This window comes from Thalassophryne amazonica, chromosome 10 (genome assembly GCF_902500255.1).
Source record: "Thalassophryne amazonica chromosome 10, fThaAma1.1, whole genome shotgun sequence".
In the NCBI taxonomy this organism is placed as follows: domain Eukaryota; kingdom Metazoa; phylum Chordata; class Actinopteri; order Batrachoidiformes; family Batrachoididae; genus Thalassophryne; species Thalassophryne amazonica.
Genome location: NC_047112.1, coordinates 92,955,149 through 92,972,918, shown reverse-complemented (window position 1 = coordinate 92,972,918; position 17,770 = coordinate 92,955,149). Strand labels below are relative to the sequence as shown.

The 17,770-nt window shown below is 41.6% G+C and overlaps 1 protein-coding gene across 1 annotated transcript; it reads right to left on the bottom strand.

The window, feature by feature from the left end:
* Nucleotides 1–602: 602 nt before the first annotated feature.
* On the bottom strand, nucleotides 603–13,700 carry sgcb (sarcoglycan, beta (dystrophin-associated glycoprotein)). The gene is made up of 6 exons (XM_034180516.1): nucleotides 13,642–13,700; nucleotides 9,775–9,984; nucleotides 9,451–9,636; nucleotides 9,166–9,357; nucleotides 944–1,075; nucleotides 603–815 (listed from the first exon to the last, which is right to left on the bottom strand). Exons 1-6 carry the CDS (start codon nucleotides 13,654–13,656, stop codon nucleotides 615–617), a joined length of 936 nt encoding a protein of 311 aa, XP_034036407.1. The 5' UTR covers nucleotides 13,657–13,700; the 3' UTR covers nucleotides 603–614.
* Between the last annotated feature and the right edge of the window lie 4,070 nt (nucleotides 13,701–17,770).

Genomic DNA, 17,770 nt, shown 5'->3' with positions numbered 1-17,770 from the left:
CATCAGTCACTGAAATTATTCTGGACATGTGTGAAATACACATGGAGACTCCTGCCACTGTACGTTTTCTACTGTTTCTTTGAAGAACAGAGGTGCATAAAGATGCATTTGGGAGACATGGTTGTGATCCAAAGGCATTAGTAGTGTAATGAATCATAGTCAATCTGTGATCAGTGTGGACCGCCTCTCAAGGTTTGGCATGAATATGATCTGCGCATTAATTGCAAAATTTACTTAATAGTGTGAAGTATGACGGCAGGAGGTAAAAGACCTGCCATTCTAAACTGTCTTCTCATATTCGTCTTTTGACAACAAGCACAAATGTCTTTAGTGTACCAAAAAAAAAAACCAACAAAAAAACAAATGAACTGACCATGTTGTTCCAGTGCTTTTGGGGGGGGCTGTACTGTAGTGTCTTTGGCCAAGTGGGTATGGCAAACAAAATAAGAAATTTGTTCAATATTTGGCAGAAACATCATTATGTGAAAGTCAGGACACCACATAATCTCCAATAAGTGTACAACTTTTCATTAAAATATGCAGCTCTGTACGTTATCTGATATCAGTGGCAGCAGATTGTGAGGTGGCCTAACAGCACGTTCCACTGTAGTTTTCTAACGAGCTTTTCGGCAAGGGTTGTCTGACGTCTGGCAGCCCATGTTGGGATACTTCACCTGAACACGAAACAAGGTCCCATCTGCACACATGCAGAGTTTGTACCTCTCCAGCCCCTCATCGAAATAAACATCACCAGCAGAATTAGGGATGCGTGTAGCATTGAACATGACGGAACCATTGAGGACGATGCTGTTCTCCTGCAAACAGATAAACTTGAAATGTAGCCATAAACATGTTTCAGACAAGGAGATAGAAAGCCCTCAACATCTTCTTTAGCCATGAGGAACTCAGTGTTAACTGCAGACGAGCTATGTTTCATACTCACAGCTCTGAGCTCGATGCCTCCGCCCATTTTAAACTCCACAGTCCGCCCCATGATGTTTACCCCCTCGTTACCACGAATGATTGCCTTGCTGTCCCCTTTGATGTTCAAGTCAGATGATGCACTACTGGTGATCTGAGTCAGAAACAAACAGAAAATTGTCAAATATGAGGTCTATTAGAAAAGTATCCGACCTTTTTTTTTTTTCAAAAACCATATGGATTTGAATCACGTGTGATTGCGTCAGACAAGCTTGAACCCTCGTGCGCATGCGTGAGTTTTTCCACGCCTGTCGGTTGCGTCATTTGCCTGTGAGCAGGCTTTGAGTGAGGAGTGGTCCAGCCCCCTCGTGGGATTTTCATTGTCAGGAAAAGGCGGAATGATTTGGGCTTTTTTTCCATCAGACTTTTTTCAGAAACTGTTAGAGACAAGCAGCTGGAAACCATTAGAAAAATTTATCTGGCTTTCGGTGAAAATGTTACAGGCTTGGTAGAGAATAAGGAGTGTTACTGTCGCTTTAAGGACGGCCCCCAGCGGCTGTGGGGCGCGCTGCGGTCCGAAGCCGCCATCGACAGGCTGAACGACCATTTCATTTCTAAACCGATGGCTGTCTGGATCCGTGACCATCGTGTGCCATATCTCTGGCGGAAGCCTCCGCTCCTCTTTCCATGACAAAAACTCCTGTAACAATGGAATGTGCCGTTCATTTCCAAACTGGACGCTGTGTTTTATCCGGGACGTCGTCTGACTAGCACAGGAATTGTGAAAAGACGTGGACATCAGCACTTTTTCGGCACATTGAGACAGACGTGCGGAGGAATTCCGCGTGTCGCGGCGGTGCCGCATGGCGCACAGCAACGCCGTGATGAAGCCTCAGGGGACATGTTCTGGCATGTCCAGGCACATCCACAATTTCTCGGATAATCACTCAATGGAAAAACCACTGACAGCTGTCTGAATGCCATCTCAAAGCCGTCCTGTGAGACCAAAACGGAGGTGGTTTTGTCTCGCTCCAGTAGCGAATCCATCGTGACGCGCAAAGCCTCCGCTTGGCTTTCCATGACAAAATCTCTTGTTAAAAGTGAAATCTGCCGGAAAATGGTTGATGTCCAGCTCTTGTGATAACCATGGCACACGATGGTCACGGATCCAGACAGCGATCCGTTTAGAAATGAAATGGTCGTTCAGCCTGTCGATGGCGGCCTCGGAGCGCGGCGCGCCCCACAGCCGCTGGGGGCCGTCCTTAAAGCGACAGTAACACTCCTTATTCTCTACCAAGCCCGTAACATTTTCACTGAAAGCCAGATAAATTTTTCTAATGGTTTCCAGCTGCCAGTCTCTAACAGTTTCTGAAAAAATTCTGATGGAAAAAAAGCCCAAATCATTCCGCCATTTCCTGACAATGAAAATCCGACGAGGGGGCTGGACCAGTCCTCACTCAAAGCCTGCTCACAGGCGAATGACGCAACCGACAGCCGTGGAAAAATTCACGCATGCGCACGAGGGTTCAAGCTTGTCTGACGCAATCACACGTGATTCAAATCCATATGGTTTTTGAAAAAAATAATAAGGTCGGATACTTTTCTAATAGACCTCGTACAAGAAGTATACAGAAAGTAGACTGTTGTGTGAGGGGCCGATTAAATGGCCCCATGTCTTGGTTTCCCTCAAAACATTTTGTCCGAGTGAATTTTCTGGGGTATAAGTCACTTTTTTCTACTAGTATGGGAGGTCCTGAGACTTATATATCAAAAATCATACATTCATTATTGACAGTAAAAAATATTTACAGTGCATCCAGAAAGTATTCACAGTGTTTCACTTTTTACACATTTTTTTTTGTTACAGCCTCATTGCAAAATGGAGTAAATTCATTTTTTCCCCTCCAAATTCTACTTACAACACTCTATAATGACAACATGAAATTTTTATTTTTTTTTCATTTTTGCTAATTTATTAAAAATAAAAACTAAGAAATCGCACGTACATAAGTACGCACACCCTTTGCTTAATACTTTGTTGATGCATCTTTTGCAGCAATTACAGCCTCATGTCTTCTTGAATATGATGGCACAAGCTTGGGGCACCAGTCTTTGAGCAGTTTTGTCCATTCCTCTTTGCAGCACCTCTCAAACTCCATCAGGTTGGATGGGGAGTATTGGTGGACAGCCATTTTCAGATCTCTAAAGAGATGTTCAGTCAGATTCAGGTCAGGGCTCTGGCTTGGCCACTGAAGGACATTCACAGAGTTGTCCTGAAGCCACTCCTTTGATATCATGGCTGTGTGTTTTGGGTCATTGTCCAGCTGAAAGATAAACCATCACCCCAGTCAATGGTCAAGAGCGCTCTGGAGCAGGTTTTCATCCAGGATGTCTCTGTACATTGCTGCATTCATCTTTCCCTCAATCCTGACTGGTCGTCCAGTTGTTGCCACAGAAAAACATCCCCGCAGCATAATGCTGCCACCACCATGCTTCACTGTAGGGATGATGCCTGGTTTCCTCCAAACATGAAGCCTGGCATTCACGCCAAAGAGTTCAATCTTGGTCTCATCAGACCAGATAATTTTGTTTCTCATGGTCCGAGAGTCCTTCAGGTAACTTTTGGCAAACTCCAGGTGGGCTGCCAAGTGCCTTTTACTAAGGAGTGGCCTCTGTCTGTCCACTCTACCATACAGGCCTGATTGGTGAATTGCTGAAGAGATGGTTGTCCTTCTGGAAGGTTGTGGGAAGGTTATGCTTTTTCCACAGAGTAATGCTGGAGCTCTGACAGAGTGACCATCAGGTTCTTGGTCACCACTCTAAGGCCCTTCTTCCCTGATCACTCAGTTTAGATGGGCAGCTAGCTCTAGAAAGAGTCATGGAGGATCTGAACTTCTTCCATTAACAGATGATGGAGGCCGCTGTGCTCATTGGAAGCAGAAATGTTTCTGTACCCTTCCCCAGATTTGTGCCTTGAGACAATCCTGTCTCGGAGGCCTACAGATAATTCCTTTGACTTCATGCTTTGTTTGTGCTCTGACATGCGCTGTCAACTGTGGGACCTTGTATGTAGACAGGTGTGTGCATTTCCAAATCATGTCCAATCAACTGAATGTACCCCAGGTGGACTCCAGTTAAGCTGTAGAAACATCTCAAGGAAGATCAGTGGAAATGGGATGCACCTGAGGTCAATTTTGAGCTTCATGGCAAAGGCTGTGTATACTTATGTATGTGTGGCTTCTTAGTTTTTTTTTTTTTTAATTTTTAATAAATTTGCAAACATTTTGTTTAAGGAAAAAATAAACTTCATCCATTTTGGAATAAGGCTGTAACATTATGAAAACGTGGAAAAACTGAAGCACTGTGAATACTTTTCTGGATGCACTGTATATTGGGCTTTCCCAGGAATCAAAGCACTAAACACCATAAACTCCAACGATAAAAGAATAAATGACAATAATAAAAATACACTACAATGCACAGAAAGAGGAGGACAAAACTATCCCCATACCCTGATTGTGTGCTTGATTGCAGATGTTAAAACTAAACTAAAAAACAATTTGATTATGATGTAATTTTGTGACAATATGATGTTTGTATCAAGGAATAGTTTACACAATTATCTAAAAACTGCCTCAAACGTTTTCCTTTTATCTCTGTCTTCAGTTGTCATTTATTAAGTGATGCGTTTTCCTTTCATCTGGCTGCATTCTGCAGCATCTTTCCTTGTGACATCATTAAGGGGGATAAAGGTCATAATTATGACTGCTCCTTTGTCACAGAGCAGTCCTCTAAGCTCTAAGAATATGCCTTCAAATTAGTATTAACATCACTTTGAGCAGATGGAATCAGTTAGTGAAATCACCTGCTGGAGTGGGTGGTTGCAAAGAAAACCTGCACCCTCTTGGCCCTTCTGGAATCAGTTTGACACCTCTGACTTAGGGAGACTCAGCTGAGGTGTATTCGCTACGTTTTGAGAATGTGGCATGTTCCTCTGGGCATGATGGACGTAGGTGCCTCAGTGTTGAGGACCGCATCAACTGGAAAAGGCCAATCTGTATCTGCTAAATATGGCTGTGGCAAGATACGGACCAGGACATTATTATTATTATTAGCCCTCCTATGAAATTTACTGTTTCCTTCAAACTTTTCCCAAGTGCTTTTTTAATATAGCAAGGATTTTTCAACACATTTCTAAGCATCCTAGTTTTATTTTGGGAGATTGCATTATTTTATTTGCACACAGAAACTTTATTTCATGAGTTGAATCATGCCAAAAAAAAAAAAAAAAAAAAAAATGCACCGCATGGCCAAGCTGTTGTAGCGGATACATCCCAATGCATGACATGCCTCATCTGAGTCTTCCTAAGCAGTTGTCCATCTGACACAAAGCCATACCAGAGGTACCCAAGGATTCTTCAAAAAGACCTAGAACCAAAGACATCTAGTTATCGCCTTTGGTCAGTAGTTAGCGTCCAAGTCTCATGACCATACAGGAAAACAGGAATCAGACGTGTTTGCTGTGCATGCAACTGGCTTAGAAATGAGCCTGTTCAAGTCTTTGTGAGCAAATGAATGTATTCAGATAGAACTACTGACTACAAAGCAAGCCTATTACTCTGATTTGATCAACGAAAACAAGCATAACTCAAAGTTCTTGTTCAACACGGTGGCAACACTTATTCATGGACAACCACCTGTAAGTCGCTCTCCTTTTACACCACAAATTTTCTTAGATTACTTGGAGAAGAAAATAGAAGACATTAGGTTAAACATATCCCAGCATACCTTAACCCAGCCATTACACCCTACTATTGAGGTGGGTGCCATTACTGAGGTATTACCTAGATTTACAGAAATTGATAGTATCTCACTAGGCGTGCTGACAAAAGCTGTAACGACTATAAAAAGCTCAACCTGCTTATTTGATCCCATACCAACCAAACTGTTTAAGGACCTGTGGTCCACTTTTGGGCCGATTGTGCTGGAAATTATTAATCTCTGGATCTGTTCCTAAATGTTTCAAATCTGCAGTGATTAAAGCATTACTTAAGAAATCTAATCTTGACTCTAGTGTATTGAACAACTATAGGCCCATATCAAATCTATCATTTTGCTCTAAAATTCTGGAAAAGGTGGTTTCACAGCAGCTCGTGGACCACTTACTGAGAATAATCTTTTTGAGCCACTGCAGTCTGCTTTTAGAAAGTATCATTCCACAGCGACAGCACTCACTAAAGTGGTGAATGATCTTCTGCTTGCAATGGATTCAGACACCACTAAAGTTCTGGTGCTGTTAGAGCTTAGTGCTGTGTCTGATACCGTGGATTACCATATTCTACTCCAGGGGTGGGCAATTAATTTTTACAAGGGGCCACATAGAGAACCTGAATTATGCCCGAGGGCCACACCATCAATAACTCAACGGTCTCCCATTACAAATTTTACAAAAAATTACCTATTTAATAGCTTTTATAGGTAATTTTTATTATTGTAATAATAATATGTAAATATTTAAATATACCTAAATAAACCTCTCTAATGATTTGCAACACACAAGCTTGACATTTTTAATATATGTAATAATAATCACAGACCTCATGAGGGCTGGACAGAGACATGCAAAGGGGCGCATGTGGCCCCCGGGCTGCAGTTTGCCCAGGTCTGTTCTACTCGATAGGCCGGAGAATCATTTTACGATTACTGCGAGTGCCCTTTCATGGTTGACATACCTGACCAGCTGTTCTCACTGTGTTTAATACAACAACACTACCTCTAACCTTAGTGATATGAAAGGTGTCCTGCTGGTGTCCTGTCCTGGACACTAGCATGGGCTCTCAAAATTTCCTCTATATTTGTATTGATTGTCAAGTGTGTTGGTAGCATGGCCCAAGCAGAGGGTCACCCCCTCTGAGTCTGGTGTGCTAGAGGTTTCTTCCTCATATCATCAGAGGGAGTTTTTCCTTCCCACTGTCGCCTGTGTGCTTGCTCTCGGGGTTGGTAAGGTTAGACCTTACTTGTATGAAGCGCCATGAGGCAGCTCTGTTGTGATTTGGCGCTATACAACCCCTGGCAAAAATTATGGAATAACCGGCCTCGGAGGATGTTCATTCATTTGTTTAATTTTGTAGAAAAAAAGCAGATCACAGACATGACACAAAACTAAAATCATTTCAAATGGCAACTTTCTGGCTTTAAGAAACACTATAAGAAATCAGAAAAAAAAATTGTAGCAGTCAGTAACGGTTACTTTTTTTGACCAAGCAGAGTGAAAAAAATATGGAATCACTCAATTCTAAGGAAAAAATTATGGAATCATGAAAAACAAAAGAACGCTCCAACACATCACTAGTATTTTGTTGCACCACCTCTGGCTTTTATAACAGCTTGCAGTCTCTGAGGCATGGACTTAATGAGTGACAAACAGTACTCTTCATCAATCTGGCTCCAACTTTCTCTGATTGCTGTTGCCAGATCAGCTTTGCAGGTTGGAGCCTTGTCATGGACCATTTTCTTCAACTTCCACCAAAGATTTTCAATTGGATTAAGATCCGGACTATTTGCAGGCCATGACATTGACCCTATGTGTCTTTTTGCAAGGAATGTTTTCACAGTTTTGGCTCTATGGCAAGATACATTATCATCTTGAAAAATGATTTCATCATCCCCAAACATCCTTCCAATTGATGGGATAAAATATCCAAAATATCAACATAAACTTGTGCATTTATTGATGATGTAATGACAGCCATCTCCCCAGTGCCTTTACCTGACATGCAGCCCCATATCATCAATGACTGTGGAAATTTACATGTTCTCTTCAGGCAGTCATCTTTATAAATCTCAATGGAACAGCACCAAACAAAAGTTCCAGCATCATCACCTTGCCCAATGCAGATTCGAGATTCATCACTGAATATGACTTTCATCCAGTCATCCACAGTCCATGATTGCTTTTCCTTAGCCCATTGTAACCTTGTTTTTTTCTGTTTAGGTGTTAATGATGGCTTTCGTTTAGCTTTTCTGTATGTAAATCCCATTTCCTTTAGGCGGTTTCTTACAGTTCAGTCACAGACGTTGACTCCAGTTTCCTCCCATTCGTTCCTCATTTGTTTTGTTGTGCATTTTCAATTTTTGAGACATATTGCTTTAAGTTTTCTGTGTTGACGCTTTGATGTCTTTCTTGGTTTAACAGTATGTTTGCCTTTAACAACCTTCCCATGTTGTTTGTATTTGGTCCAGAGTTTAGACACAGCTGACTGTGAACAACCAACATCTTTTGCAACATTGCGTGATGATTTACCCTCTTTTAAGAGTTTGATAATCCTCTCCTTTGTTTCAATTGACATCTCTCGTGTTGGAGCCATGATTCATGTCAGTCCACTTGGTGCAACAGCTCTCCAAGGTGTGATCACTCCTTTTTAGATGCAGACTAACAAGCAGATCTGATATGATGCAGGTGTTAGTTTTGGGGATGAAAATTTACAGGGTGATTCCATAATTTATTGCTCAGAATTGAGTGAGTCCATATTTTTTTCCCTCTGCTTGGTCTAAAAAAGTAACCGTTACTGACTGCCACAATTATTTTTCCTGATTTCTTATAGTGTTTCTTAAAGCCAGAAAGTTGCCATTTGAAATGACTTTAGTTTTGTGTCATGTCTGTGATCTGCTTTTTTTCTACAAAATTAAACAACTGAATGAACATCCTCCGAGGCCGGTGATTCCATAATTATTGCCAGGGGTTGTATAAATGAAATACATTGACATCGAATTAAATTGAATTGATAGTAAGCTGAGGTGTTCCAGGCATGTCCAGCTGGATGGAGACCCCGGGGAAGACCCAGGAGTAGGTGGAAGAGAACCCCTCAGTATTCCCCAGTCAGAGGTGGTTAATGTGGCCCAGGAAAGGGAAGTTTGGAGTCCCCTGCTGGAGGTGTTGCCCTTGCGACCGGATCCCAGATAAGCGGTTGAAAATGAGTGAGTGAGTGAGTGAGATAAGACTTATCAGGTTTATCGGGCAGGTATTTTATGTTTTGTTTTGTCTGTTTTTAATCTAAAGAAGACAGACTGACACTGGGGTAAAACAAAAACAAACATTGTATCTTAAATTTAGTATGTAAATAAATAAAATGCCCTAAATTTAACAGTCTAAATACACTCTAAAGGCAACATATGCTCATTTAACTTAGTGAATTAATGACTATGATGACGTTGCATCCGTCTCACAGTTATCAGAATACACACCCTTTCTGTGGAGGCCTTTTTAACACTGAGAACTTTGACTCCTTTGGGCAAATGGAACTCATGGTTTTCAAAGTCTGTGCTGAAGAATGTAGTCTGTGTGCGAGGGTCAGTGAAGGATATGCCAACATCACTGACAATTGAGGTCTTGTCCTTCTCTACACTCAGCTTCGTAGTGCTTTGTTGAAACACAACCTAAGTTGGAGGGGAAAAAAGGATAAGCCATAAGAATAACATTTTTTTATGTTTTAAAAGTGCTTCACTACAAATGCATTCCATGCTTCTCACCGGGTTATTGTTGCCAACAATAACCAAATCCTGGTCCTTCCGGCCTCCGACTGTGCTCTTGTGCAGCGGGTGAATGATGCCCATGTCTGCTTTCTGTTTGAAGCGCAGCAGGCCGGACTCATGAAACTCCATACTGTCACAACCATTTGGACCAATACGGATCACGGTCCATATCACCAGTGTGATCTGTGGGTTGATTGAAAAGATCATCATGATTCATGAAACAATGCACTGTGATCATACTATGTGAACTATAATGTCTTATCCAAAAGGGTCACCTAGCCTATGGCTGGCCATGTGCATTTTTAAAGATACTGTACTCACAATGAGGTTAATGAGGGCGAGTAGGAAGAGTAAGACGATGATACAAACAGCCATATTCCCCTTGCGTCCTCTCAGTCCTGTTTTATGAAGGCGTTCTTCTTCTATGGGTATATAGCCTGCTTTGAAGTTGCTGTTGTGTTCCTTGTTGACATTACGCCTTTCTATGGCTTTCTCTCGCATCGACTTCTTTATTGGCCCATTGGAGCTCTCCTGGAGGATAGAAACAGGAAAATAAAACTGACTACATTTAATTACTTACAAGCAACACAGACGGGAAGTATCACTTGCATATTGAGGGAACATCAGCTATGATACTTTGGTCATATGGAGCATTTCTTTGTGAGCGATCTAGCACACAGGTGCCTTAGTGTTGAGGACTGCAGTGGCTGAAAAAACAAAACATGAACAAAGACAAAACTTGCCCACCTATTGACTGTACTGATGGCCACGGGCGTTGCCATAGACAAAATTCATCCGTCGATGACTATCCACGGGTGCACAATCGTCTGCCATGTGGAATTCAATAACAGCATGCTGTTTCAAACAAACTGCTGTGTGCACGTTACATTGAAGGTGATTCTGAACACGCCTAAAATATCAGGTAAAATCCTTTGGTGTAGTGATAGGCTATAAAGATTATTCTCATACCAGTTTCACGTCGATATCTTACTTGTTAAAATAATCACATTAGTTACAGAACGTTTCAGCCGATCCTCGTAGTTTAGGTAATAACATGTCTGTTTAGACATGAGTAGGCTATCAGTAGGCGAAAACAGATCAGTTAAGCATGTCCTCGCATGGGTAGCAGAGTGGCTTAGTGGTTAGCACTGTTGCCTCACAGCAAGAAAGTCCTGGGATCTCTTCCTACCTGAGCCCCTCTGTGGGGAGTCTGGATGTTCTCCCAGCATTTGCCTGAGTTCCCTCCAGGTGCTGCAGATTCCTTCCACTTCCAACATACAGGTCAGAAGTGAATCTGGGACCTTCTCACTGTGAGGCAAGAATGCTAACCATTGTACTACCCTCAAATGTTATCAATTCCTCTTATCAATGTCTGTGTCATACAGAATTCTGACCCCATTGAAATCTGACTGCTAATAAATATAAAACTGACTCATAGGTCACATTTCTACTATGGAAAATTGACTCACCCTGTACAATTTTAACTCTTTATATGAATGTGTACCTTTTATGAATATACTTATTTAATAGAAATAACACTTTTTATATATCATAAGCCCCAGTATATGTGTATTATTTGAGCTTTTGCTTCATATGTATGCAGGCATCATGATATATAAATACACAGAGTATTTCAGTGAAACTATTGTTAAATACTGTGTGCGTTTGAAAATAAATGTTATTTTCACTCGTGCTTTTATTTGAAATTTATGTATATGATCAAAAACATTTTTTATACATTTTTGTATGTCTTCATAGGGGTAACTCACTTTTCCGGGGGGGGGCAGAATGAATTCTACAATAGAAAAGTGAACTGTGGTTCCATGAGGGTCAGCGTTTTCTATCTGACTGCTCTGCAGTGTGAAGGCTCATACATCATGTCCAACTCTGCATCTAGCAACAAGGGAAAGCAAAGCTGCTAACCAGTAAGCCACCATGCTGCCGGAGTTCAACCACAGCTGTTCATAATTTACAATTTATTCAGCATCCACTTACCATCCAGCCGGTGGCAAACGGATCCATGGAATATTTCATAGACAAAAAAGTTGCTTTTTTCAACTGATGCAATGCATCAAACTTTAGCAGATGTAAGAGTGTTTGTCCTGATTATATGTTCTTATAACTTGGCGAGTTACAACATGATAGCACTTACTGTTTTTGAGCAAACATCTACAAATGGTTGCTGGGATGGATTAACTCACTCACCCACTCATCTCATTTCTGTTGTCCAAGCCTAATGCAGTTACCAGCGCAAGGATGTGCACGCATGCATACACACATGCAAACACAATTACGTAAACAATTGTAAACAAGTCCTTGCAGAGTGGTGTTTTTACAAAAATGTTACATTAAAATTAAAGAATTACAGTAAATTTTACACAAGCTCCCTCCGTTTTTCAGAGGCCATATGTAATTGAACAAAAGTAAGTAAGTCCCTTCGGCTGCTCCCTTGTTTGCACTCGGGGTCGCCACAGCAAATCCAAGGTGGATCTGCATGTTGAACTGGCACAGGATGCCCTTCCTGACGCAACTCCACATTACATGGAGAAATGTGGCAGGGGTGGGATTTGAACCCGGAGCCTTCTGCACTGAAACCAAGCACATTAACCACTTGGCCACCACCCCTGCCATATGTAACTGAACAAACTAATTCTAAATACAGTGCTCTCCAAAAGTACTGGAACACTTGTTATTTCACACATTTTAATTTGTTTATGCCATTTGAAGTCCAAAAACTAAAAACTTCTAAAATTATCTTTCTTAAACTCAAACTGAAAGCAAATCTCGAAAACTTTATATAAAATAATTAAAAATATAAAAGCCAAGATGATGGGTTGCATAAGGAAAAATTTGTTATTGTGACAGGCCAAGATTAAACCATCATTTTAAAATGGATAACAGGATTTTCTTTAAAAAAAAAAAAAAAAGTTAAAATTCAGCTACAGTTCGACAGAAGGCACATGGGAGACTTGAGCATAGATGAAATGTTTTCTTGGATGAAATCACTTCTCTGTGCAACTCCATGAGGTATTATAACTTGTGTTGTAACTGTCAAAAGTTGCACTATGAAAAATTTGTCCTCCAGAGATGCCTGGGTGTCTTGGGGGCTTCCATCAATAGTCTCCTTCCGTCTATTTCTGAGAATTCCCTTCAGACAGATTTATCATACAGTACCATAGTGTTTCAATTAAGCATGACAGGACATCATAAACTTTAAAATAGAAGTTTATATAGAAAGGCTGAATTGATGCCTTTCAATAATGACAAACATGGGAACCATTAGAATAACCACTCCCTCTTAAAGACTGTAGAGTTTCTCCAGTCACAACTAGAGAATCCTGTAACTCCTTCAGAGATGTTTAGGTATTTTGGTAGCTTCCCTCATTCGTCTCTTTCTTGGATGTACACTCAGTCAGTGAGAACTGCCTATTCCAGACAGAATCACCATACCATGCGCTTTGTATTTTATATATATATATATATATATATATATATATATATATATATATATATATAAATGAAGTTCATGACATATTCAGTGACTAAAGAATGTTCATCCGCCCATCCTCTGACATGTCTAAAGAAAACCGGTTGCAAAAGTGATGATTGTATTAACAGTAATAAATCTTATTTTAATGTGGTGTCTAATTATGGCTTCTGAAAGTGGACTGTACACAAATAGCAGTAAATCTTAAATGGTTAATAGTGTATTTTTGTTCAAGCCTTTTAATTAAACCCATAAGTATACACAAGAAGCACATGCTGAAGATTTAATTTAAACGCCATTGTGGTGGTGCTCAGAGAGTGAGTAACACACACACACACACAAAAAAAACACCACGTCCAAATACTTATGGACCTAACTGTAACGTAACAGCGCTCTGGTAGAATCTATCTCAGCAAGTCTGTGGACAGAACTAAAAATAAACGGCACTCCTTTTATAGCAGCGTAGAAATATACCTGAATGTTGTGTTGTTATTCTGCTTAAATGTCAAACAGCCGTTGGCTAAAATACAAGGAGTGTTTACATGTAGCATTCTGCTGAGGTTACCCCGGGGGAAACAGTACAATCCAGCGCATGTTTAATTTACAAGGTTGTTACAAGTTTACACTGTACGGTTAACTAACACTTATAAAGTGAAAAACTGACGAGAGTGGAAAATATCAAAGTATTTATGATAACGGACCTGCTCAGACGCCATGTTGACCCTCCCTCTCCTGCTCACAGCGACAGGGAGGAACAAACCATCTCAAACCACAGCGCGGGAGGCACTAGTTTTTTTTTTTTTTTACAGGGTGAATTATTCACCCGACGATACTTCATTATGAAGAAAATAACACATGAAGGCGAGTGGCACTTAACCCCGAGCTGTTTATTTCCAATTAGCTTATTCAAATGAGAAACCTTTCTATGCTGATGAAACATGGCGCCTTCCAAATTCAACCAGCCAATGAGAGAAAGAGCCTAAAATAAACCAACATTCCCATTCATTTTTTCCATAGCTATCAGGCGGACTAGAGTAGGCGGGACCACTACCACCACTGTATCCAAGTAAAAAAAAAAGAAAGCAGGAGGGGTGGGAGCAACTCATTGGGAAAGTGTGTGTGTGTGTGTGTGTGTGTGTGTGTGTGTGTGTGTGTGTGTGTGTGTGTGTTTATTCGTTTTCTATTTCCACTTATTCCAGGTCATGATGGTCTAGTCTGGAGCCTATCCCAACAGTTATTGGGTTGGGGGGGAGCACAATACTCAAGCCTGTATTTGGCTACAAAACAGAACATTCTCATAGGACTCTGTGTTAAAATGTACAGCTTCAGAGCAGAAATAAACATGTTTACAGCCTGGTACAAAAAAAAAAAAAAACCTGTTTTGGCCTCAATAGCTAGTTTCTGCCTCCATGACAGCTGAACAGCGGTGAATTCTTAGTTTAAGATGTTTTACGCCATAAAGTTTTGTATAATTGTGGGTGTGGTTGTTTTGAGTGACAGCGGCTGGGTCAATTGACTCCGCCTCTTGTGCTGAGTCACTCGCTGTTTTGTGTTGTTGCTGCTGTGTCTGTTTGTATGGAGTATTTTATTGTAAACACCAGGAATAATATGACTTGTTGTGCAGTGAAACATTCTAACGGATCACCTGAGTGATAGTCACACTGAGTGAAACTCTTGTGTGATTTAATATTGCTAATGGTGTTAGTACTTTTAGCAGTTTCGAGTAGCTTCATCCGTAAAGTCCACTTAATCCGCGATTACTGAGAAAATAAGTGGCTCATAATTTTTAAACTTCACAACAAAGTAAATTGTGAGGAGAACCGCCAAAGAGTCCCCAAACATATAATTTAAACACCTGAAGCGACACTAGCTTGATAGCTGGCGGGTTGGGCTTGCAGAGAGGAGCGTGTTCAGGCGTTTTTTGTCACACACTGAGCCACCCACGATCCTCCCATTTATGCATTAATAAATTCATTGTGAATCAATGTGGACGGGCCTCTCAACATGGTGACGCCCAGACAAGAGTATCATTTTGGCTGTTCCGGCAGTGCCGACCAAATGGCCCCCTTAAAAATTGTTCCGCCTTTTGCATCTGCACATACGTCATTAGGGGCGGTTCACGGATTAAAACCTTGTTTCTGCTTCAAACTACACTCCAGTCATTATCTATCTCAGCGACATATATCTGAAGCTTTTGTACAATCATTTCCACATAAATTCAGCATTATTTCATCATAAAAGGCGGCAGAAGCGATCAGAGCGCAACAGTTAAACAAGCTCTAGCTGATGCATTCACTGTGTGTCGGTCATTTCAAAGTGTCACAGAATTTTGCCTCGTTTCTAGTTAAAACTGACTTTAGAATGATTTAAGAGGTTTTACCTTTATCATCTGATGGTTAATAATCACATTAATCCATTTGATTGCTTTGGGTGAACCGAGTCCGTCTCAGACGTGCTGCTGTGGTCCGAAATGATGCATGCACAGATGCACCGATTTTTAGGGGCGAACCTTTTGGTCGGCGACACCGGGTCTCTATACAAAATCAGTGGGTATATACTGGACATAGGACACCAGTATACGAGGTCTGTCCATAAAGTATCGTACCTTTTTTTTTTTTTTAAACTATATGGATTTGATTCATATGTTTTCACGTCAGACAAGCTTGAACCCTTGTGCGCATGCGTGAGTTTTTCCACGCCTGTCGGTGACGTCATTCGCCTGTGAGCACGCCTTGTGGAAGGAGTGGTCCCGCCCCATCGTCGGATTTTCATTGTCTGGAAATGGCGGAATGATTTGGGGTTTTTTCCATCAGAATTTTCTCAGACGCTGTTAGAGACTGGCACCTGGAAACTATTCGAAAAATTTATCTGGCTTTCGGTGAAAATTTTACGGGCTTCACAGAGAATAAGGTCTGGTAGTACAGCTTTAAGGACCCCTTTAAGGACGCTCAGCGCGACGCGCTCCAAGCTGCGACGGCACAGCACAAGCCACCGGACCATTTCTAAACGGATGGCTCTGTGGATACGAGACCGTTGTGTGCTCTTTCTCTGGTTATCACAAGAGCTGGACATCAGCCATTTCCCGGCAGATTTCACTTTTAACAAGAGATTTTGTCATGGAAAGCCGCACAGAGGCTTTGCGCGTCACGACCGATTCGCTTTGGAAGCGAGACAAAGGAACACCTCCGTTTCAGCGTGTCAGAGGACAAGTTTGGACATGTCTATCTCGGCTTTCATTGCTTACCAGTCCAGTTAGTATCAGTGAAATTGTGTCCTGTGAGGCTTCATCACGGCGTTGCTTTGCGCCATGCGGCACCGCCGCAATGCGCGGAATTCCTCCGCACGTCTGTCTCAATGTGCCGAAAAAGTGCTGATGTCCACATCTTTTCACAATTCCTGTGCTAGCCAGATGACATCCCGGATAAAACACAGCGTCCAGTTTGGAAATGAATGGCACATTCCACTGTTACAGGAGTTTTTCTCATGGAAAGAGGAGCGGAGGCTTCGCGCGTCGCGGCGGTGCCGCATGGCACAAAGCAACACCGTGATGAAGCCTCACAGGACATGTTCTGGCATGTCCAGGCACATCCACAATTTCTCGGATAATCACTCGATGGAAAAACCACAGACAGCTGTCTGAACGCCATCTCAAAGCTGTCCTGTGAGACCAAAACGGAGGTGGTTTTGTCTCGCTCCAGTAGCGAATCCATCGTGACGCGCGAAGCCTCCGCTCACCTTTCCATGACAAAATCTCTTGTTAAAAGTGAAATCTGCTGGAAAATGGTTGATGTCCAGCTCTTGTGATAACCAGAGAAATTGCACATGATGGTCATGGATCCATACAGCCATCCGTTTAGAAATGAAATGGTCGTTCAGCCTGTCGATGGCGGCTTCGGAGTGCGGCGCACCACCAGTCACTCTGGGCCATCCTTAAAGCGACAGTAACACTCCGTAATCTCTTTGAAGCCCATAAAACTTTCACCAAAAACCATCTGAATTTCTCGAATGGTGTCCACTTTGATGTCCCTCACAGTTTCTGAAAAAATTTTGATCAAGTAAAGTGGCGGTCTCTGAGCCATTCCTAAACAATTAAAAAAACGACGAGAGGGGTGGACCACTCCTCACTCAAAGCCTGCTCACAGGTGAATGACGCAACCGACAGGCGTGAAAAAACTCACGCATGCGCACGAAGGTTCAAGCGTGGCTGACGCAATCACATGTGATTCAAATCCATATGGTTTTTGAAAAAAATAATAAGGTCGGATACTTTTCTAATAGACCTCTTACTTCTCTGCCACTCCAGACTTCCTCATACAATACCACAGCTCTTCTCTTGGCACCCTATCATAAGCTTTTTCTAAGTCCACAAACACACAATGTAACTCTTTCTGGCCTTCTCTGTACTTCTCCAACAGTATTCTCAGAGCAAACATTGCATCTGTAGTGCTCTTTCTCGGCATGAAACCATATTGCTGTTCACAGATCTTCACCTGTTTTCTAAGCCTAGCTTCTACTACTCTTTCCCATAACTTCATGCTGTGGCTGATCAACTTTATGCCTCTGTTGTTACTGCAGCTCTGCACATCACCCTTGTTCTTGAAAATAGGAACCAGCACACTTCGTCTCCACTCCTCAGGCATCCTCTCACTTTCCAAGATTTTATTAAACAATCTAGTTAGAAAACCTGGTTTTAAACAGGTAAACGTGAATAATATTTCTGTGATATTTCAGAAAGGAATTAACCTCACAAGTTAACTTGTTAAGCTGCCATCAGTCAGGATTTCCTGCTTTAATATAATGCTCTACAAAACATGAAAATTCTGTTGTATC